Source organism: Mus caroli, chromosome 5 (genome assembly GCF_900094665.2).
Source record: "Mus caroli chromosome 5, CAROLI_EIJ_v1.1, whole genome shotgun sequence".
In the NCBI taxonomy this organism is placed as follows: Eukaryota; Metazoa; Chordata; class Mammalia; order Rodentia; family Muridae; genus Mus; species Mus caroli.
The window spans coordinates 83,458,463-83,482,010 of NC_034574.1; the positions used below are offsets into that span (position 1 = coordinate 83,458,463).

The 23,548-nt window shown below is 36.2% G+C and overlaps 1 protein-coding gene across 8 annotated transcripts in view; it reads right to left on the minus strand.

The window, feature by feature from the left end:
* Ankrd17 (ankyrin repeat domain 17) overlaps positions 1–23,548 on the minus strand; it is a 140,149-nt gene that overhangs the window by 44,786 nt on the left and 71,815 nt on the right. For 4 of the 8 annotated variants that reach the window (XM_029477246.1, XM_029477250.1, XM_021163451.2 and 1 more), the window contains 10 exons: positions 23,269–23,363; positions 21,053–21,290; positions 19,338–19,529; positions 18,678–18,787; positions 17,355–17,442; positions 16,304–16,431; positions 15,938–16,081; positions 15,497–15,599; positions 13,310–14,062; positions 8,648–8,796 (listed from right to left, as the gene is read on the minus strand). In XM_029477246.1, coding sequence (XP_029333106.1) covers positions 8,648–8,796; positions 13,310–14,062; positions 15,497–15,599; positions 15,938–16,081; positions 16,304–16,431; positions 17,355–17,442; positions 18,678–18,787; positions 19,338–19,529; positions 21,053–21,290; positions 23,269–23,363 — 2,000 coding nt within the window. The remainder of the gene's footprint in view (positions 1–8,647; positions 8,797–13,309; positions 14,063–15,496; positions 15,600–15,937; positions 16,082–16,303; positions 16,432–17,354; positions 17,443–18,677; positions 18,788–19,337; positions 19,530–21,052; positions 21,291–23,268; positions 23,364–23,548) is intronic. The other 4 variants (XM_029477249.1, XM_021163452.2, XM_029477247.1 and 1 more) reach the window with 3 other exon arrangements.

Sequence of the window (23,548 nt, forward strand, 5' to 3'; positions counted from 1 at the left end):
TTTTTTTTGGTTTTTCGAGACAGGGTTTCTCTGTGTAGCCCTGGCTGTTCTGGAACTCACTCTGTAGACCAGGCTGGCCTCGAACTCACAAATCCTCCTGCCTCTGCCTCCCAAGTGCTGGGATTAAAGGTGTGCGCCACCACGCCCGGCTGGTATCTGGCTTTTGAGATAGGGTCTTACTATAGCTCTGGCTGGCCTGGAATACTCTTTGTGACCCAGGTTGGCCTCAAACTCAGAAAGCTGCTTGCCTCGATTTGCAAAGCAAATCTGACTAAAATAAAACATTGGAAAATGTTTTAGGTAGTCTGGAAAAATGAAGATGTGAATGTACTTTTTCCACTATGTAGTTGGATTTAAATATAAATAAAAGTACAAAAGAAATCCATGTATAAAATTGAGAAGTCTGACAGGCTCACAAACTGGGTAAGAGGAGCCTCTGTAATGGGTCTTTCAATACGAAAACCATTCTCAGGTGATAAACTGACCATGTGCTTTGCAATCCTTTAAGTCATGCTTTGAGACAGGGTCTATGTAGTCCTCTCTTGGAACTCTCTATGTAGAGAGTCTTGAACTTACAACAGAGACCTGCCTGCCTCTGCCTTCAATGTATTATGGTGGGTTTTCTTTGGGGGACTGGCCTCACTCTGAAGACAGACACCACTTGCTTCCTGAGTACTGAGATTAAACCTGTGTGTCATCATGCACGGCTCTTCTTGTTTTTTTTTTTTTTTTTTTGGTTTTTCGAGTCAGGGTTTCTCTGTGTAGCCCTGGCTGGCCTTGAACTCAGAAATTCACCTGCCTCTGCCTCCCGAGTGCTAGGATTAAAGGCGTGCGCCACCACGCCCGGCCTCTTCTTGTTTTTTTAACACGGTGATTAAAAATGTTCTAAATTATGTGTCTCTACTTTCCTTTGTGGTTTCTTTGTTCTGACATTTGTCTCACTATGTAGCTAAAGCTGGCCTGGGAACTCACAATCCCACCTGAACTCAGTAAGAGTAGAATCACTGTCATATGCAACTGTATCAGGCTAGCTCCATTTCATCTTAAAAGATATGTTTATATTCTATTACCATACTGTTTATCTATCCACAGATAATTTAAAAAATTGTCTCTGTTTTGTTTGTTTTTGAGAGGCTCTCACTATATATAGTCCAGGCTAGCTTTGAATTCAGAGATCTACCTGTGCATGCCTACTAAACACTGGGATTAAAGACTTGGTGCCCATGGAACTCTTAAAAAGCTAAGGAACTTAAGCTGTTTTTATTCTCTTTTTTGTTCAAGAAACATCAATGGAATGTTCAATGAATGACAATAGCTGTAAAAAAGTCACATAACCAAAGACTTACTAATACAGATTTATATAAAATATTTATGTTCTTCTACACTAATATTTACACAATAAAAGCCTCCTAGTAACTATAAATGCCAAATTCCATTACAAAAAAACTAAAAGCAAGGCAAAAAGTGTAACTGATCAAGAGTCAAGAAATGAGAAAAAGCCTACTAGTTAGTGATGGAGAGGGAGCCGCAATAGATGCTCTGCAGAAGAGCTGGCAGAGACACAGCCACTGACTGCAGAGATCAGGGATGGCCACAAGGGAGAGATGCACCAACTACAACAATGGAGAAGGACATGAAACTTCAATGAGTGACAGTTCTGTTTCAGTACACGCTCTTCATTTCATGTTTTACATTAAAAAAAAAATGGAAAGAAAAGAAACTGTGTCTTATTTCAGAAAAAAGGAAACAGAAACTCAGATTTTGATGGCCACATTAAACTTTCTACTAAAGATAGGACACTCTATATATCAAACCATATCACAAAGAAAATCTACAATTATTCTGAGACTGTTAAAAATACCTGTCCTAACCTACCCACAGTCTCTATTAATTATATGCAATCTACAGATAGGTTTAGGTTATGAGGTGTAAAAATTCTTCTGGAGAGTAATTTATAATAGCAATGTCCCACTTAAATGCACAAAAATATATAAAAATATATAATTTGAAAAAATGTAAAATATATATAAAAAATAGGTGATCAACAAAACATATTTCCCTCATCATAAAACATATATTTAACTAATATTAATTTTAAGCATCATTTTCCCCAAGTGCTCTGTTCCATGTTAGGTTGATTAAGTAGAGGATTCCCCAGGATCTTGTCAATGACTATACAGAGTAATTTAAGTAAAAGCTATTTAAAAAAAAAAGCCACCTAGAACTATTTATTTTGAAAAATAAAAAAAATAAAAATTTAAAGCTGATTAAGGAGAGTTGTCAAATTTTTTAGGGAATTGAAGTTAGTTAAAAGGAGAAGGAGGCCCACTCCATTTTATTTCTTTCATTAATAACTTAAAGGAACTAAGATTTGAAGATGACACAAGAACTGTAAAGTTCTGAAGACTGCTTCTATCCCACAAACTGTACAATTTCAAATTGATATCATCTTGCTTTTATAATCCATTAATACAAACTGGAATATTAACAATGATTTACAGTGCAAAGAAAGAAAGAAAGCGTGCCTGAGAGGTCAGGATCCCTTACGGACTTCAAACTATACACTGGCCAAACAGGTACTGCATTATTTCAAGTACCTAAGGTAAAATCTCAAACATAGGGAAAAGAAAAAAAAAAAAATGAAGAAAGAAAGAAAAAGGAAAGGAAAGAAAAATAACGTTGTGTGTTTGTATGTGTGTGCATGTATTAAAAACCAGGCATGGTAGCAGCTCTCAGAGATTTGGGATGGGCATTGGTTGGTGAATGTTTGAGTTGGAGGCCAGCCTGATCTATATAATGAGTTCTAGGACAGCCAATGATATACAGTGAGAAACTCTCAAAAACAATGAATAAAACAGACAAGCACCTTCACTGTTTTCATGACTAGGTGATACAACCATACATATGACTTAATTCAAAGGAGTACAAAACATGAGAGTATTGTAGGAAAATCAAAACCTTCAATAAGCTAATTATTATACAAATTTTTTAAAAAATCTAGTATAGGAAGCAAACCTATTATTTCTAAATAATTACATTTAAAACCAGGAAGGACCAAAAGACCTAAGTACTTTTAAATACCTGAAAAAAGAAAACCTTCACAATTTCAAATATTTCATCTTCTGATACAGCTAACTCATGTGCAAGTTTAACTAAACTAACATTTTAAGGTACCAAATAGATGAGAAAAATCACCAAATTTAAACCTAATTTTAATGAACTGCTTTTCTAAGCACAATTCTTATGAAGCAGGAACAGAATGAATGTAGGCTGCCCTCAGGACCTCTCTGCCTTGTGTGCTGAAGAGGCTAAGAAAGGGTATGAGTTCTCCCAGAACCTGAGTTAGAGGCAGGTATGAGCTGCCACATGGGTGATATTCTGCAAAAACACCAAGTGCGAAGCCCAGAGTCTCTCCAACTAATACAAGCCACAATTTTAAATTAAACTTTTTTTTGTTGTTATTGTTGTTGAGACAGAGTCTTGTTAATACATACCAGGATAGTTAGCCTCCAACTCCCAATCCCTCTGCCTCAGACTTCCCGGAACACAGTAGAAGACTTTAATGCACAGTAAACGTCCCCCTTGCCTCCTCAGGTATTGCGATCACTCTAGTGAAACTCTTCTTTAGATTACAAAATGCAGAGTAACAGAACAAAAACAATCTACCTAAGACGTAGCCAACTGAAGTAAAAGACAATGCCATACACTTTACAGCCGTGTTTTATCTCTTTAGGAATTGGGGGAGGAACACTGTGTCCATAACATTCTGAACTCTAGACTTGCCTACAACTTGAGATAATCCCCAACCTTCAAAGTCTAAGGATCACAGGCATGTGCTGTTGTGCCCCACTATAATTTACATCCAGCTATAATTTAAGTCTTGATGTTAAGCCAAGTTAAACTTCATAGTTGATGTAACCTCAAACATGCTCTGTACTAATGGATGACACTGAACTTTTGATTTTCCTGATTCAACCTGTGTGCTGGAATTTGAGGTATAGATCATCATAACAGGTTTATTAATATGGTGCTAGGGTGTGAAACCCAGGATTCTTTGCGTGCTAGGCAGTACTCTACCACCTAGGCCATAGTCCTAGCCCACACCTACACCTTTGAAGAGATAGTAAATAGATGGAAATAACGGATACATTTTTAAAATTATTTCTTCTCATATTACTTCTAACTTGAGAAAAGTCCATAGCAGTTTAAAAATAAAGGCAAGATATTCAGACATACATAATGTACAAATGACAGACAACAAAGAGGCTAATAGAAGCGTTCACAAACCGTGAGCAAAACTGCTAGTCCTTTCTTTTAAATCCATGTCTACAAGAGTCAATCAGATTTCATAGAAACAAGAAATAATTCGGGAGTACTGCAGTTTAATCTCCAAATTTTATTTACAGCTTCATAAAGCCTTTTGCCCAGTTTGTGCTAGAAATCAAGGTCAGGAACTCTACCTCTGACTACCTCTGAAGAACACTAGTTAAAAGAAACCTGGACATTCTATCCCATTTGAGAGTGTTTAATCTCTCACAGTAGCTCTTCAGTCTGGTAGTCTACTCTCAGTACATCATTTGTGTGTTCCAGCACATTTTGGTCATACAAATTAACTATTAACATTAGAGTTGATGGGATTTTTATTCTAGTACTAAGTATTTTTAGAGATTATATTTTTTTAAAAAATAAATTTAACTTTTATATTGATGTACCTCCTTGACACAGAAGCAAAATTTCTAAATCAATTTCAGTAACTAAATCAGGAAGAAGTGTAATGATTATCATTTTATCTGTTCTGTTTTCTTTCTTTTTAAGATGTATTTATTTTATTTATATATGTGAGTACCAGAAGATGGGCATCAGATCCATTACAGATGGTTGTGAGCCACCACGTAGTTGCTGGGAATTGAACTCAGGACCTCTGGAAGAGCAGTCAGTGCTCTTAACCGCTGAGCCATCTCTCCAGCCCCCTGTTCTGTTTTCTAATGTGCAAAGATTTTTCTATATCTAGATAAGCACAAATAGCAAACTTAAGTCATGTTAGGCAAAAATGCAACACGTTTTTAAAAGGCTCAATGTAGAAACCAGACAGGGATTTACAAAACTATTTATTTATTTACTCATTTATTTCAGATTCACATATTCTATGTGTGTTTCGCCTACATCTATGTGTGCCACATGACTGCCTGGTGCCTTCAGAGGCCTGAAGAACGCACTGGAGAACCAGGAACTTGAGATAAGGATGGGTGTGAACTGCCATGTAGATGCTGGAAAACAAACACTTAAGAGCAACAGGCAATCCTAACTGATGAGCTCAAGTTCCCAAACATGAGTATTTTAAGGATCCATTGTCAGATCACTTTTTGTTTTCGAGAGAGGGTTTTTTGTTTTAGCCTTGGCTGTCCTGGAATCTAGTTGACCTTGGACTCAAGAGATCTGTGAGTGCTTGGACTAAAGGTGTGTGCCACTGCCTTGCAACTGTCAGTCAAATCTTTATATATAAACAAAAGTACATTTTTTTTAAAGATTTATTTATTATATATAAGTACACTGTAGCTGTCTTCAGACACTCCAGAAGAGGGCGCCAGATCTCGTTGTGGATGGTTGTGAGCCACCATGTGGTTGCTGGGATTTGAACTCTGGACCTTCGGAAGAGCAGTTGGGTGCTCTTACCCACTGAGCCATCTCACCAGACCCACAAAAGTACATTTTAATTTATGTAAATCCTCCATTAATTTACATAGCTGTTGCTTTTATCATTAATAACTTAACACTCAGGAAAGTCACATTGTGCTTGGGCACACAGTTTTAGGCTCATTTCATTTTTAAATGTTTGGAAAACAAGAACTTAACTTTGTACTAAGGGCTCCTAGACAGTTTCCTGGTCCCCTAAAAATCAGTACACTTCTGTGTCAAATGCAATAGTCTCAAAATCAAAAGGACAAGGGAAATAATGCATATTCAATTCCAAGTTTTACTGAATTCTACTATTTGATCAATAATAAATATAAATGCACATTGTTTTTGTAGTTTTAAAGTCAGGCTCCTAGCTTTTTCCTCCTTTGCCAAAATGACCAACCCAAATGCTTAGCTTCTATTCCAGATAGTAAAGTAAGTGGTGTGGTCTGAGGAGTGCAGGATTTCTTTATCCTCCTGCAACATTACAGCCTAGAGAGCGGGATCAGTGAGCCAGTGTACCTGGTGCTCTTGCCGAGACCTACACTCATTTCCCAGCACCCACAGGCAGCTCATGGCTAGCTGTGTCAGAAAACTCTGACACAGACTCTTGTGGCTTCCATAGAGACAGAGCATGCTTGTGGAAGACAAGAACATGCTGCTCAAATACCCACACATCGAACAAAATAAACAGAAAATTAAAACACAGCAGGTGTGAGCCTGGTAGTAATATACACCTTTAATCCTAGCACTTAGGAGGGCAAAGACAGGCGTTTCTGAGTTTCAGGCTAGCCTGGTCTATACAGTAAGATCCTGTCTAAGAATAAACAAACAAACCCATACATAAAAAGGAACTGCTATAGCTCTGAAATACATGGTTTTAATGGATATGCCACACACATTCCTCGAAATTCAAATTTATTAAAAGCTGGTTTAAGTCAGCATATACTTCTTCACCCCAGATATTCACCAAAATCCAACATTTCCTTATTATCATTTTACCTTTTTTCTTTCTTTTTTTTTTTTTTTGGTTGTTTTTTGTTTTTTGTGGCCTGCATGTGTGTGAGGGTACCAGGTTCTCTGAAACTGGAGTTACAGACAGTTGTGAGCTGCCATGCATGTGCTGAGAATTGAACTGGAGTCCTCTGGAAGAGCAGTCAGTGATTTTGACCAATGAGCCATCTCTCCAGCCCCATAACTTTACCTTTTTTAATAGTCTCTCCTAACACACTTCTTAATCTTTTCATCTTTTCTTTCTAAGTTTTAATTTAATTTTACTTCATTGATTTGTTGTGAGACAAAGGTCTTCTGTAGTCCAGGACATCCTTAGAATTACTCTGTAGCTGAAAAGGAACTCTTTGTTCTTCCTGCCTCTATCTCTCAAGCACTGAGATTATAGGCTTGTAGCACCATACCTGCCATCTTTTGACCCTTGTCAAGATATAAACAAGCAAATTTGTCAATCCCATCTTGCCCCGAGACATCATGCTGAACTTACAAATATATAATGTAATGTAATGTAAAGTATGTATGTATGTATGTGTCTATCTACTTATCTTGTATGTATGTATGTGTCTATCTACTTATCTAACTACCTACCTATGTGTGTATGTGTGTGCGTGTGTGAGAACACATGGCATAGTACAAATGTAGATCACAAGAAAAGTGGTAGGTGGGTTTATTCTCCTACACTTTATAGTAATCAAACAGAGGCTATTAGACTTGATGAAAAGCATCTTTAACCACTAAGAAGTCTTGCCATCGACAGTCAACTAATCTTATTTATCTTTATTCTTACAGGGTCTTATTATGCAGCCCTAACTGGCCACAAACTCATCTAGAAAACCACGCCTCCATCTCCTTAATGCTGGGAAGCAACTAATTTTTTTTAATGCAACAGCTTATTTAATAGAGCTCACCCTTTCTAAACTGTAACAGTATCTTTTTTTTCCACTTCATACATATTCTTAATCCAAAGAAAGTGTTTCTATTCCCTCAATAGAATTTGCTATTAGTTTAAATTGCATAAATTTACTATATACTTCCTCATAAACAATATGTAATTCCATAATAATTTTAAAATACAATATAAAGCCAGGTGTGGTTATTCATGCCTAATCCTAACACTCAGGAGGCTTAAAGAAGATTGCTGGGAGCCCAGCCTAGGCTATACAGATACCCCGTCTCAAGGGGAAAAAGTTACTAAGACTATATTAAGTACAAAAACATGAAGTTGATTAAGTTACAGAATCGCCTTTGGTTGAAGCTAGAAACTAAACCCAGGCCTTTCAGTGCTCCTCCACGGATAGAGTCTCCGCCCCAGGCTTTTCTTTTATAAACAACCCATTGCCTATTTAAGGAGACATACAACAATCCTAACGTTTGCTCTATTGAGACAGGGTGTGATGATGCAACCCAGACCAGCTTCAACCATTACACAACTAAGGATGACCTTGAACTACTGATCCTCTCTACCCAACTCCCCAAAGGCTGGGGTCACAGCTCTGGTTTCACTTTAATCTTGCTTTTATACTCCTTTTATATTCTAGTCTTTTAAAAACTAAAGTTTTAGCTGGGCAGTGGTGGCGCACATCTTTAATCCCAGCACTTGGGAGGCAGAGGCAGGTGGATTTCTGAGTTCGAGGCCAGCCTGGTCTACAGAGTTGAGTTCCAGGACAGCCAGGGCTACACAGAGAAACCCTGTCTCAAAAAAAAGAAAAGAAAAGAAAAACAAACAAACAATCCTAAAGTTTTAACTCAGCTAGAACATGGCACTCATGTAATACTAATTTATCCTTCTAAATGCAAAATTAGGTGTGAGCCACTATGCCTGTCTGGCTTGATAGGTTTAAAAGGTAGGTTTTAATTTTTAATTTTATCTAGAGTCTCTGACAACACAATCTTAGATGTGTAACATCACTAAAAGCAGTGTGATTCCAGGAAAACCATCTTTCCTAAATGCAGAGCTTACCTGTGCATCAATATCAATGGCAGGGTAGATAGGTAGCATGGCTGAAGGAGAGATGATGGGGCTTGGAGTTGGAGTCTGAGGCTGGGAAACAGAAGCAGCGATACTGTGGGTAGGAGTGTTTGACATTGCAGATGCTCTTCCACTGACTGCTGTTGAACAAAATAACTGCACTTAATAAGGAGGAAACACTGTTAGCAAGAGATATTTTAAAGTATTAAAGAGTGTTTGCAACAAAATGTCTCTAAAATGCTATTATAATATTAATAACTAATTCTCTGATGATTTTTGATTGGAGGAGAGCCCCAAATTAGAATGTATATTGATTAATACATTTCCCATAAAATCCACCTGAAAGACAAATTCTCTTTTAATGAAAGTAACCAAAAAAATATTCCAATCAAAATAATCCTGAAAACAAAAGCTTTATGTACTAAAATTACATAAGGAATAAATGATAGAATGAAAGGGGAAGGGTGGTTTTTTTTTTTTTTTTTTTTTTTTTAAAGTGCCAACTTCACACCTTATATTTTGGAGCAAATAAAAGCAAATAACTTTGAGGATCTTCCATTTTTGGGATGGAAGATCCTCAAAGTTAAACTACCCGAAACACAAAATATACTAACTACTACAGGGCAATAGTAACTTTGAAACCCTGGTGTGACAGTTTTCTCAACTATAAAAAGTTTGATTCTCACACAGATATAGATTTTCTTACATTAAGAATTATTCTGAGAGGAATAAAGTGTCTTACATTCAATCGGACAATCACACTGACAGAACAAAATTAAGATTAGGCTAGAAATAAATATATTTTACACAATCATCCTCCCAGTATGGACCCTGATGTTTCTATGTAGGAAATCTGGTATGATCTTATTTCACCCACTATATGATTCAAATAATGGCTAGTTAGGTCTGTACTTGAGGTGGAAAATGCTAAAGAAGCATAGGATAGACTGGAAGTTGGACTAAGGGATTTTATTCTCCAGATAACTCAATTCTGAAGTCAATGTGAGAACATCTTCTCTTCACCCACAGTAAGAATGCTGCTGCATTAGTATTAAGTTTGGACAGTAATCTCTGAATAGAGTGTAGATGTATGTTTCCCAAGTATTGTCAGCTACAGACAGAAAACAATTCAGCTGTTTCACAGCTGAATCTGAAACCAGGCAAAAAGAACTTATATTGCCACGAATAATACTGAAATTGATCTTCCAACAGTTATAAACATGACTATCCATTAAGAAATCTACTTTACACAAAATCCTTAGGTCAGGCACAAACATACACCGTACATTATAGTAACACACACTCTATGACTGTACATTTTTAGTCCACTTAAAGGTCAAAGAAAAACAAAGAACAAAAAACCAAACATAACACTTTAATCATTAAGGAAGCAGACCAAGAGAAAGGGGCATGTACTACTGATTATCTAACGACTCTGAAACTGTTCAGTATTGGCTTATTTATTATTTATTGTCACTCTTGCAATTCTGACCTAAATCTACCTCAAGATTGCTGGTATTACAGGCATAAGCCACCACACAGACTTAAGGATCAAATAATTTCATTGAAATTTTTTATCCTATATATGAATTTCAAAATCATATAAAATCTACAGCTCTTAAGAGAGATTACATTTTTCTTTTGGACAGGTTTTCAAAAAAAGAAATGGCTAAAAATGACCCTGAATGTCTCCACCTCCTCTGTACCAGGATTGTAAAACTGTTCCACTACAGCTGGTGTTACTGAGTCCTGGGGATCAAACCCAGGGTATATATGGATGCTATACAAGCTCTCTACCAACCGAGCTATATCCTTAGCCCTCACAAACTTTTCATTCTATGATCTTTAAATGGATCAAAAAATTAGCAAATTAATCCACATTCCAACTGGAATAATGTATTTTAAAGAACATTAAAAAACTACTTTTAATGTTTCAAATTAATTCTTTTCATCTCATCTGAAGTTTTGAAGAAAAAACCCCTCATTTCCTTTGGAGTACCTCTCAAACTGCTTTATCAAGAGTGAGTAAGTACGTGCTCACCATTCCACCATGTACTACTACATAGATAAAAAGAAAAAGTTTTACACATCTACAGAGCTAAAGGAATTCTAGTATTAAGTTGTTTTTTTTTCCCCATTTTTTTTCTTTACATTTTAAAATTCAAATTAGAGAACAAAAACCACATGCTTGAAAAGTTAAAAGCGGGATTGGAAAAGTATATAGACAAAACAAAAGCATGTTTTAGGGGAAGTTAAACAAGTACCCAGTTCTGCTTTGGTGAGTATGGGAAATAAGGCAGGTTAAAGACTTAGCCAGCTAAGTTCCGGGAAGAAAGGAGAGAGTCCTAGGAGAAACCTAAAAATTGAGACCTAAGGAATTAGGGGACAGTGCTGAGGGAAGAAGCTCAATTGAGGCTGCATTACACACGAAGCCCAACATAAGAGGTGAAAAGGATCCTTAGTCAACTCAAAGGACAAATATGATCAGAAGTTGTTCAAACAATCAGAATACAGAAAAGGGGTGTGTAAGAGTGCACACATGTATGTGCACAGCATGTGAATATGAATGAGATACTAGGTAGGAATGATCTGCAGGCAGACAGTAAGATTAATTCTGTTCTTTCTCTGCTAGGCACTTCTCTTTACCCACACAGAAGAGCATAATACAACAGTAACCTTTTTAGAAAATAGCAAATTTGTCATAACCCTAAAATCTAATTTTCATTCAAGTAAAAAAAAAAAACAAAACGAAACCAAAAACAACTTTTATAAAGGAAAAATCTTGAACACACAGACAGAAATTTTGGGAATAAATGAATCAATAGAAAATGCTGCTTTACAAACATCTGATGACTATCAGAATTAAAAATTTTTACATCAGCCCATGTACATCAGGTAAACTCTGATAGCACATTAAAAACAAATTTCCAACAGTCATTGGTACAGAACGACCAAGTCTTCATTTCATCAATAAATAACACTTAACTCTAAAACCCTTTGGTAACCTGAGATAATAAGAAATTACAATCTAACTTAATGGACATAGTATTAATTTTAGATTTATGCTACTATGCACTGTCATTCAATGTCTTTAAAGTTTATTAGATATCTAATCATAACTAGTTAGAGATTATTAACAGGGCTTTAAGTTTTGGAAAATCTTATACTGATGAATATGAAGATTGTTACAATTCTTATTATAAGTCACTACTAGCAATCTTACTGGTGTAGTTTTACTCTTAAGATTAACAGGTTTTCTTTTTTTCTTTTTTTTTAAAATTTATTATAGTATCTAAGTACGCTGTAGCTGTCTTCAGACACACCAGAAGAGGGCGTCAGATTTCATTACGAATGGTTGTGAGCTATCATATGGATTTGAACTCAGGACCTCTGGAAGAGCAGTCAGTGCTCTTAAACACTGAGCCATCTCTCCAGCCTCTAACAGAGATTTTCATATTACATATTGCTAAGAAAATTAAAAATAAAAGGATTGGGAAACTATAACAGTTTTTGAAATGTATAACCTTCATTACTTGTTTTTCTCAGTTTCTTAATGTTATCTCAATCTAAACATCTAAACACTCCACAGCATATTTTCTTTCAAGAAAGGAACCTTACAATAATGACTCCATCATAATAAATGTTTCTCAGAGTTTTCAAAGTAGAAATACTAAACAACCCAAGTAAAAACAAATAAATGTTAAAAATGGGAAGATAGCAGAAGAAACATATCAAAATTCAACAACTATTTACTATTTATTCCTCCCTTCCTTATCAAGTTTTCTTCCTAAAGAAAAATTATTTCAATTAGCATGCTTATAACCTATAACCTTATGAAATCTTATTCTACTCTGTTAAACAATTTACAAAATTAGTCCAAAATAAGCAATATTAACACTCTTCTTAAATTGCAGTCCTTGTTAAAATAGAATAAAATCTTACTGGCTACACATTTAAAAACATGTCATTTACCATGGGGAAAATACCTTCCCATAATACAGTCAGAAACAGACTATACATTAACATTCACAGGGGATAAAAATTACTGACATACAGTAAAATCAGACTCTACTTGGTTGATACTTTATTTATGTTGTCAAAGTGTCTGTTTTGATTGTTGTTTGCTTGTCTTTAAATAGCCACCATGAAGCTTGGTACATTAGTATAAAAGTTTTGGGTTTTTGTTCAATCACAAGTAGACTTCCTAATATGCCCTACTACCTGTGTACCTCGATTTTTATCAATTTCCCTTTTATTGGTATGAATACAGAAGCAAAAATGCCAAAACCCAACCCATGTTCTGAACTTAAAGTGGAAAAACAAAACCAAAAGTAAAAACCAAGATTCAACCCACTACTGAAAAACAGATTCCCAGCCACGACAGATTCATTCATTTACAGTGTATAAGCTAATCTTTAATTTGACCTGTAGCCATCTGAGAACTATTTAATGTAGTTTTTCTAAAGACATAATGAGTCAAGAGTCCAAAAAATACTTCTCAAGTTGAGTATTGAGCAATTTTTTTGTTTTTTGTTTTTTAAAAAAAAAGGGGGGAAAAAACGAAAAAAAGAAAAAGAAAAAAAAATGCTGGCACACTCTTACTCGCCTTAAGCAAATCATATTTGATACCTGCTCATAACAATATAAACCCACCTGCCATGATGTCATCCAGCGTGTCATTGAGGGTCTGAGCAGGGCTGGCTACCATTAACCCTTGTTGTGTTTCAGTGAGAATTCCTTGCCCCAGCCCTGCCAACTGTGCTTGGCCCAGTACTGGCTGTCCAACTATCACTCCTTGAAGTTCTGTAAGATTTGCGATGGACCCTGGAGGCAAGGGACCCGTTGCCAGAGGCAAAGCTTGAGGCATCGCCAGAGGCTGGATTGGTGCAAAACCCATCTGAGCAGCAGTCTGCTGGGGTTCATCTTTAAGCAAAACAGGATCCACTTGCTGTAACCGTGCATAGTCTCCCTCGGAAAGCTGCTCTCCAACCCCAACAGAAGTAAGTAGTCCCAGATGCTGGCAAGACTGCTGCTGCTGCTGCTGAAGCTGAATTCGTTGAGCTTTAACTTCTAGATACTGTTTTTTAAGCTGCTGCTGGGTTTTCAGTTGTAGCTCTCGCTCTACTTTCTGCAGTTCCTCCAGAATCTTTTGTTTCTTCTGAATCTGTTCCTCCCTCGTTTTGTTCAGCTCCTCGATCTTCTCCTTGGTGAGTTGGTCAGCATGAGCCAGCTCCAAGGACTGCAGCTGTGCATTTTTTTCTATGGCTTCTTTTATCCTCTGTTCCAGTTCTGTTAACTTTCCCTGAGCCTCTTCTACAATGCTCTCTGGAGACTGATTGGTGATGTAACCCTGTACATCCTGGCTGTTTGCTGGCAAATGGCTGTTGGACTTTTGTTTAGAAGCAGCTGTGTGAAAAAGAAACCCCCTCAGAAGTGCACGTGAATGGCATCCTCATTACAGAGTTACTGTTGGGAGGGTTAGTGCCAACAGTTATGCACCAAGCTATCATATCCATGAAGGTGAAATGTACTTTTAAGTAGTTAAACACAAGTCCACCTTCTCTATCATAAATATAGAATGTATGTATTTTATGTGCATAGAGTAACATCTGGAAGTAAAGTTCAGAATTTTATAAATACCACAAGGCTAAAATTAAGACACTAGAGGGATGTAAGCTGTGACACCTAAGTGGTGCAGTTTACGTCAAGTCTAAGGCTACGTGTAGTATTTCATATGGTCAGAATGTAAAAACTCATCATAAGATCAGAAAAATGATTTTCCACACTTAATAAACATCTGTGCCTTTTATAAACACACACACATACACACAGAGAGAACCCAAACCACTGAGATGTACCAAGAAATTAAAATCCAACTAAAATATATGTCTTCATTGGGACCTACTATCTATAAGACTAACAAAGGAAAGAGATAGAAACTCGCATATTCACACAGCTGCCTAGCCAATAGAGAACTGGGATTTAGTGTCCCTGGAAGAAAAGATACTAGACTACACCATCCTCTGTTACAGTCTGACAGCCAGGAAAACAGACTGGTCTGGCTAACAGGTTTAGAACCAACCGAAAAGAATGCCAAGACAATAGGCTGCTTGTAGTGACCGAAAAGAGCTGCTGGAAATACATAGCATACTTGTTGGTAAAAGAACACAGGTAGCCAAAACCAAGATGCAAAAAAATAAAAAAATAAAAATTAAAATTAAAAAAAAAAATCACAATTTCTTCATGTAAAACTTTTCAAAGGAAAAACTGACTTAAACTGGTAATTGGGGATATACTTAAGAACAGGCATGGTATGACATATACAAGTCAAAAAAAATGGACCTTGGTATTTTAAGATATAATGAATGTATTACATCTTACATATCTTTGAATATTAGGCTGAGGAAAAAGTATCTAAGATATAAATCTATGTTAAACCAGTTTTTACATTGAATTTTAATATTTGATCCAACTTCTTAGTCTTTATTGCCTCATGCCACTATAAAGAGTTAGGTTTAGTTAGTAGTCAGAATTCCATCAAAAAGAGCCAACTGAATCTCTTCTGAGTTTCTCTTAGCACCTATTTTCCCTCCCAGAAACTTGTTTTTTCTCATTGGTTTAAAACAAACAACAAACAAAAAGACATTAATGATACCAACTTAAGAAACTTCCTCGTTGGTGAAAATAATTTTTAAGGGCTAGTTTTTGTTTTCTTACTTTCACCTGAAAAACATTACTGATTCCAACTTAGTAACTGCATTGCTCTTGAAGAGTAAGGGCTGGTTATTCTTTTATTTTCACCTGAACATGTAGGAAACAATCTTTAGAAGTATAACTGACCTTTACTCCTAACGGGAAGAGTAGCAGCAACGTTGGCAGGTGGTTTGTCAGGCTCCTGAGGTGGGACAACCATGGGCAGTGCTTGAACTGGTACTCGAGGTGCCTAAGGAAAAAGGGTGATAGTCCCTCTTTAGTGTTCAGTCTATTCTCATACTAATAAACTGCAGAACTGTTAAGAATATGTAATATCCATTTCAGACATATTTACAAATTACTTTCCTTATTCTTTGATTTTTAAAAAGTGACTATGAATTGAACTGTTATTCCCGATCATAATTTAAAAAGGAAAACATAATTCTACCAATCCAAAAAAAAATTGTTCTACTAGATGTACATTCGCCTTGACATAATTATACAAATGACATTACAAAAAATAAAAGTTTAAATGAAAATTATTTAAATGCTAAAGGAAATGTGCGGTCCTTTAGTTTTGAATCTTACCCTATTTAAATCGTGGGATGGGGGAGTTAGCTGAGTGACGTCTGGTGGAGGGGCTGCAAGTAGATTATTGGGATAGTCTAAAAGATAGCAAACAACACTCGTATGGCCACCCTTTGCTGCTTCTATCAACATGGTTGAGCCATCCTAGAAGAATGAATATAGAAGTGAAATAAGCACACAAGAAAGCAGTTAGGTCTCAGATACACTTAACTTAAATAGCTAAGACACAACACTTCTTTTTGTATTAACATCAGGTAACTTAATACTCAGAATGTCATTACAGGTATGTATTTATATATGATCATTTTATGATGTTCAAGATGAAGAAGTATTCATGATGCTGCCTTAAGTACTTGAGTTACCTACTTTTAAACGGTGAGTAGGGTCTGCTCCATGAGCCAAAAGTAGTTCTACCACTGCCAAATGACCTCCTGCACAAGCCAGGGACAGTACAGTATGATCATTATTAGCTGTGGTTCGATTCACATTTGCTCCTAAAAAAAAAAACGGGGGCAGAGTAGGGGAGAACACATTAGTAGAATTACATGTATATGCGTGTGCCTAGGTGTGATTATGTGCCTCCCCCATGTGCTTCCAGGGGACATTGGTACCCACTGGAGCTATAGTTACAGGAAGTTGTGAGCTACTTCATGTGGGTGCTGGAAACTGAGCTACAAGTGCTCTTAACCACTGATGCGATCATTCAGCACCAATGGTAAGATGTTAGATTACTTAGTGTTTATGCTTGCAAGCAAATATATCGGGGTGTATATGTGGCACGGTATGCGTGTGGAAGCAGGACAGCTCATAGAAGTTGATTTTCTCTTTCTTGCTTGTGGGTTCCAAGCATCAAACTCAGGTCATCTGACTAAGCAGAAATACCTTTCCTTGCTGATATCCACTGACTTATTTTACAGTCTGAGGACTATGAGTTCGAGGCCAGCCTGGTCTACAAAGTGAGGACAGCCAGGGCTATACAGAGAAACTCTGTCTCGAAAAACCAAAAAAAAAAAAAAAAAAAAAAGACAAACACAGTATTCTATGGTCTAAATACATTAAAAAACTCACAAGGAATAAAAAGACCAAGCAATGCTTTTCTCTCATCTTTCTGTATTAAGAGGAAAGAGCAGGTAAGCTTTTTCCTCAGAGAGTTCAAGGGCTAGTCTATAGAGAGTGAGTTCAAGGACAGCAAAAGCTACATGTGCTTCCAAAACCCTTTCTCCAAAAAGAGGGGCTATTTGGTATTATAGTAGTTCACAACTATTATATATGATGAGAAGTTTATTACTAATGTGAAGAGCATCCTTCTCCATTGAGATGTAACAACCACAAGATGTTCTTTAGCCTTCCAATGTCAATCTGCCTGAGCATACATATAGGAAGATACTTCACACAGAATCCCTCTACATTAGCTTACCTTTGCTAATTAAGAACTGGACTGTGCAAACATGACCCGCTCTTGCAGCTTTCATTAAAGGAGTTCTTCCACCTTCTGACTCATGTTCCTGTTTTAAAACAAAAGCATAAAAACCAAACCAAACCACAGTTGATAACTAAAGCGAAAAGTCAACTACTCTTTTCATGCAAATGAAAAGGAAAAGTGGGCTTACTTTTGAGCATATCCCACATACATATATGCACACACATATATAAATATATCATGTAATGAGCAAACTAAAAAGAATATGCTTTCAATTAAAATAGATGTGTGCCATTGTAATAATTTGAAGACTAAAGTTGGTGATTACACACACCTGTAATCCTAGATTCCAGGAAGTAGATGGTCAAGCTACTTCCATATCTCAGGTATGCACTGGATATGAAACTCCTACTTTAGCTCAGATTATAATCTCCTCAAACACATATTACTTTTAAAAAGAGAGTCTCATGTAGTGAAGTCTAGTCTTAAACTCCCTATAGAATTGAGGTTCCATTTGAATTCCTAAGTGCTCCAGTGAGAATAGCTCTTCCTTTATACAAAGGAACTTGACAACTTCTAATCTCTAAGACTTCCTCTGACAATTTTTTTTTCCAATTATGCATCTCTTTTGTCACACCATTTCCAGGCCTCCCTTTCCAAACCCCATCTAGCCAGTAACTACATCAAATAACTAGCTACACCTTCTGACCTTTCTTACTTTCTGTGCATTCCCTATGACATTTCTTAATAACCAGCATTGAGTGATCTTACAATATATTTTACCTTTCTAAGTAATTTATGTATATAAATACTAATGCTTCTTTTTCAACATTTTATGATGCTTTTTATACAGGCAGTTTTTTCCCCAACCTACAAAAAAATGCTTATAAGTCACATGTGCCTTAAATAAACAACTAAGGAAAATTAATTTGTAGAAATATCTCTAGCAGAAAAAATGTCTGCATAAACAGGAATAAGATTAGTGAACTGATTAATACTACAAAAATAAGAACAAGAACAAAGACTAAAGAATGTGTAAAAACAAACAAAAACCAAAAAAACCTGACTGTGTAAATTTAAATAATAAGGAAAAAAGCTAACAAAGGTAGGAGAAATATGCCTTTGAATTGATTTCTTGGCTTTGTTTGATTAGGCAGGGTCTTACCATGTACTGCAGGGAAACCTTGAACTCAGGCAACCTTGGCTGCCCTTAAACTTTTATGCATCTTCCCGCTTTAGCCTCCGACTACATAGGAATGTGCTACAATGCCTTAACTCTTTTCTTATTTTACAGATGAAGATTTAAGGGACAAAGCTTACCAGATCTGCACCTGCCTGGAGTAAGACGTCTGCTACATCCGTATGGCCATTTTCACAGGCATATGTTAAAGCTGTGTCTCCTGTTGCTGTCGTTGCATGAACATTAGCTCCTGTAATAGTTACATATGATTACTTACAACCTTTTTAAAAATGAACATAAACCTATTCCTTCATGATAGTCCCCATCTCCTGAACCAGACAGTATATCCATATCCATGTTTAGAATGAGCACACTGACAGCCTCTTTAATAGAGGGTGTGAAGGAAATCTGCAAGAAATGGCTCAGCTGGTAACACCACTTGCTGCCAAAGCCTGACCATCCAAATTTGGTCCCCAAGCCTACATGAAGGAAAGAAAGCTAACTCCCACAAGGTGTGTCCTGTACCTCTTAACATATGCACAGTGAGTGGCATGTCTACCACAAACAAATTTTTTTTTGAAAAAAAAAAAAAGTTAAAAAAATACTTTAAAATTATACTTAAAAAGAGGTTAAAATTGCAAGTATTTCCTATGATAGGTAAATTATTCAGAACATACACGAAGCATATCCTAACTTTTCAAAATATATTTTATGTACCATAACAACCTAAACATATTTGGATGCTGTGATACTTATTTACATCATACAATATATTCCCAAATTAAAAACAAAAAGCATACCTGCAGCTAGTAAGTATTTCACTAACTCCAAGTGACCTTCTTGAGCAGCTTCCATCAAAGGAGTAGAACACCCTAGTTCTATATCAGCCCCAGCCTTAATCAGAAAGTCTGCCACTTCCAGAAAGCCTCCACAGCAAGCCAGGGTCAAGGCAGTTTCTTGAGTTTCTTCTGTCTGTGCATTGATATTTGCTCCTAAAATAAAGATTCTGCTTAAAGGAAGTTCATGCATTTAATCAGATACAAACAAAACATAACTGTTTTCTAATGAAATATATCTAATAGAATAGAGGGATCTCTTCCCTTCTCTTGGAAATAAAAAAATAAAAACAATGTACATTCACTGAGTCTGTGTTTGATAAATTCAGTTGTTATATCTGTTTTAAAAGGTACCAGTAATAACTAAAAGGAGTCATAACATTACCCAAATTCCCTCCCATTAAGAGGGTAGGTGATAAAGATACTTTACCAATTACAGTATCAATTGATACAATGTCAATCAGTTACAGTAGCTAACATTTATTAAGCCATTACTATTTCCTGGACAATATTCAAAGTACAGACTGTGAAGGTACATTTATATACATAATTTGAACTTAGAGGAGGGGCGTGTTGGAGAATGAACCCATGGCCTGCCATATTAGGCAAGTGTGAGCTGTTGGGGGGCAGGGGGAACAAGTCCTTGCTTGAGAACACTGAGTAAGTACTACACCCCTGAGCAACATATCCCTAAGGCCTTATGTTGGTTTTATTTTCAGCATCATTTTACATACAGCACAAGCTAATTCTCTTAATTGAATTACCATAGGCAACACCATTACCATCATTATGCTCACCACACCAGAGTTGATTTTAATTAGCACCATATGATAAGCACTGTTGTAGGAACTTCCTGAGCCACCCCCACAGAAACAAAACTGACTAAAGTAACAAAATTACCACACAGTGTAAATGACTCACTTTTAAAAAGAACCCACTTTTCAAAAATCTGTACCTTAGAGTTCTAGTCAAAAGAACCTATACATAAAAACAAAAAATGTGTCCCCTTATATTAAATGGATCAGATTTTACAAGGTAAAAAAAATACTATTGGATAAAAAATAAATCCAATAGGAAATTATCATCTAAATGTAAGATATTTAAACTATTAGACCACCTTTCTTTTTCTAGAAGATCCTGATGATCCTTATGAGAAACAGTTTCCGATGTAACTGTTGGTTTTCTGTGCTGTCTTGTTTTTCCTAGAGAGTGTCACCATGTAAGCCCTGGTTGGCCTCAGCCACCTATCACTGGGATTACAGTGTGTAATCCTCATCTGGCCTGCTGTACATTTCATGGCTTAAAACTTCACAGCAGTGTTTCCCATGCTCCTCCATCAGGCACTGGTTCTATCACACACTTACTTATGGGGAACTGTTCTACCTCTAAAGATTTCCCTCATTACATTAGGCTTCAAGAACTGTACCTCATATTACCTTAAGAAAATTGTCCATCTGAACTTGATTTTTGTTTGTTCTTTTATTTTCTCATAGCGCACAATATTGAAAGTTCTACATTGAAGAAAGTTCTACATCATTTGTTTAAACAGGGTATGTGAGTCATTTTACAGCAGACAAAGCAGAACTTTGGGAGCAACAGCTCAGTGCAGAAATTCAACTTGTGTTGAACAGACTTGTGTTCTATAGATTTGTTATTTAGTATTTGCTAGATGTGCTTACCTTGGCCAAGAAGTAATGCCACCATTTCTTCATGTCCTTCACGAGCTGCCTCCATCAAAGGAGTATAACCTTCATCATTGACCTCTTCCAGGCTAGCTCCTCTTTCAATAAGTAAGGCTGCAAGTTCCACATGTCCTCCACATGCAGCCAAAGTCAATGGTGACTCAAATGAATCAGCTGGCATGTTCACTTGAGCACCACTGTCCAGAAGCAACCTAGCTACTTCAACATGGCCATCCTATTTATAAGCAATTAAGAATGAAATTAAGTTAGCACCATAAAAAAAAAAACCCTTCAAATTTAAAAATTTCTCAATTACCATACACTAAAGTTTGTTGATGTTCGCTCACACAAGAATAATCTACATCTGACACTTCAGTAATTATATGCTGTGTTGCCAGTACACTTTTATTGTACAAGACTAAAAATTAGGAGCTTGGGGATTTAAAGCAAATTAGAGAAGAAGGATGCCTGTAATCAAGAAGTGCTTATCAGCCATCAAGTAAGCAATGGCAAGTACATGAATTAAGACAAATCTAAGGCCACAGAGAGCCTGCAGAGCACAGTGGACAATTAACTGATAAATAACAAAAAAAGTAACAAATAACAACAACAACAACAACAAAAAAAAACAAAGCTCAGATACAGAAAAGCAAATTTTTCATAACCTCTTAAGAGTGAGCAAACTTGATTAGGCAGGTAGAAAACAGCATCTCAAACATTGTAGAATACACCGTACAGTGTGTTAAATGAGCAAATGCTATATGCACATGAGGTTTTCTTCCGTGTTCATTATTTAAACACAAGTGAAAAGAAAAAGAAGGTAGCTTATTACTGGCAACTACATAAGAATTTCCTTTCCACTCTGCTTTCCTTTCAATAACTAGTTTCTTTTAATCCTTCATATACTTCCTCAAACCTTGCTCTAAGTCATATCCACCCTGGCCTAACTAAGACAAGACATATCTGACACCTCTAATGTCTTATTTCCAAGTAACATTACTATTTTAGCAGTTTTGAAATGCTTTCCATAAATTCAGAGCTTCAAGTTTTTAGCGAGACCTCCCAATGCCTGGCTTCGATTCATGCACCTTTTGATCACATCCATCAGCCCGAACTCCCACCCATTATTATTTATTGTGACTAATAACTGGGATTACAAGTCTGTCTGTCTGTCTATCTATCTATCTATCTATCTATCTATCTATCTATCTATCTATCTATCTATCTATCTATGCTTGCTACCTACCTATCTATATTATTTATTAAGACTGAGTATCAGAGATCCATGCCCAAATATTTGCATTTATTTGTGATTTTTTTTTTTAGTATATGTATTTACAGAAAAATTCCTCTGTCTAAATACCATGTATTTTTGTGGTATAAGGTAGTAACAGTGACTGAATTTCCTTATCAGAGAGATTACTGGAAACATCAATATTGTTGCTGTGTGTTGGTCGCTTATGATCCTAAGAACACCAGACAAGGAACTCAAAAGCTCCAAAGAAATTTATACATGCACAAAACAGAAATTCATTAAAGTAAATACAGGGCTGAAAATAAAAAAGCAATATATAATTCAAGTACTAAATAACAACTGTATAACATTTCTCATAAATCTTCCTATAGTTTTTTTAGATACATCTCTTTTGTAAAGAAAATATAAGATGCAAACATTTTTAAGAGTATTAACATAATTTAAATTTCAAAGACAAACTCTATATCAAAGATGTGTGCAAGCATGCATGCATGCATGTGTGTGTATGTGTGCATGTATATACACACACTTGCTTTTTTGGCCCTCTTTACATAGTTCTGGCTGTCCTGAAACGCACTATGGAGACGAGGCTGTCCTGAAACTGATATAGACCCACTGGTTTCTGACTTCTTACTGCTGGGATTGAAGGCAGAAATCTTGTCTGGCAGTTCTTTATAGTTTGACAGAATGTTGTGATGTAACCATGGTTGAGCTGGTACTCACTATATAGTCTAATCTTGCCTCAAAATAACAGCAATCTTCTTGTATCAACTTCCTAAATGCTTGAATTACATGTAATCACCAAGTACAGCTTAAAAATAATAGTTCAGCTGAGATTCTGCTCCACAATAAAGTAAGACAAAATAGAGCTTTTGCAAAACAAGAAAGGCTATTTACTTCCCAGTAGCTCTCCCATTCCCAATAGTACAAAAATCTATGTGCATTTTATCCATCTTACCATGCAAGCCTCCATTAAAGCAGTGTGCATTTCATCTGTCTTATGTTCTTGATCAGCGCCTGCTTCCAAAAGAAATCGCACCATCTCTAGATGTCCTAAATCAAAATTATGTTGGATTACTTACTTATTTTCAAAAACTATTCTTTTTTTTAAAATTTTTTATCTTTTTTTATTTTTTAGATTTATTTATTTTATTTTATGTGAGTACACTGTAGCTGTCTTCAGACACTCCAGAAGAGGGTGTCAGATCTCGTTACGGATGGTTGTGAGCCACTATGTG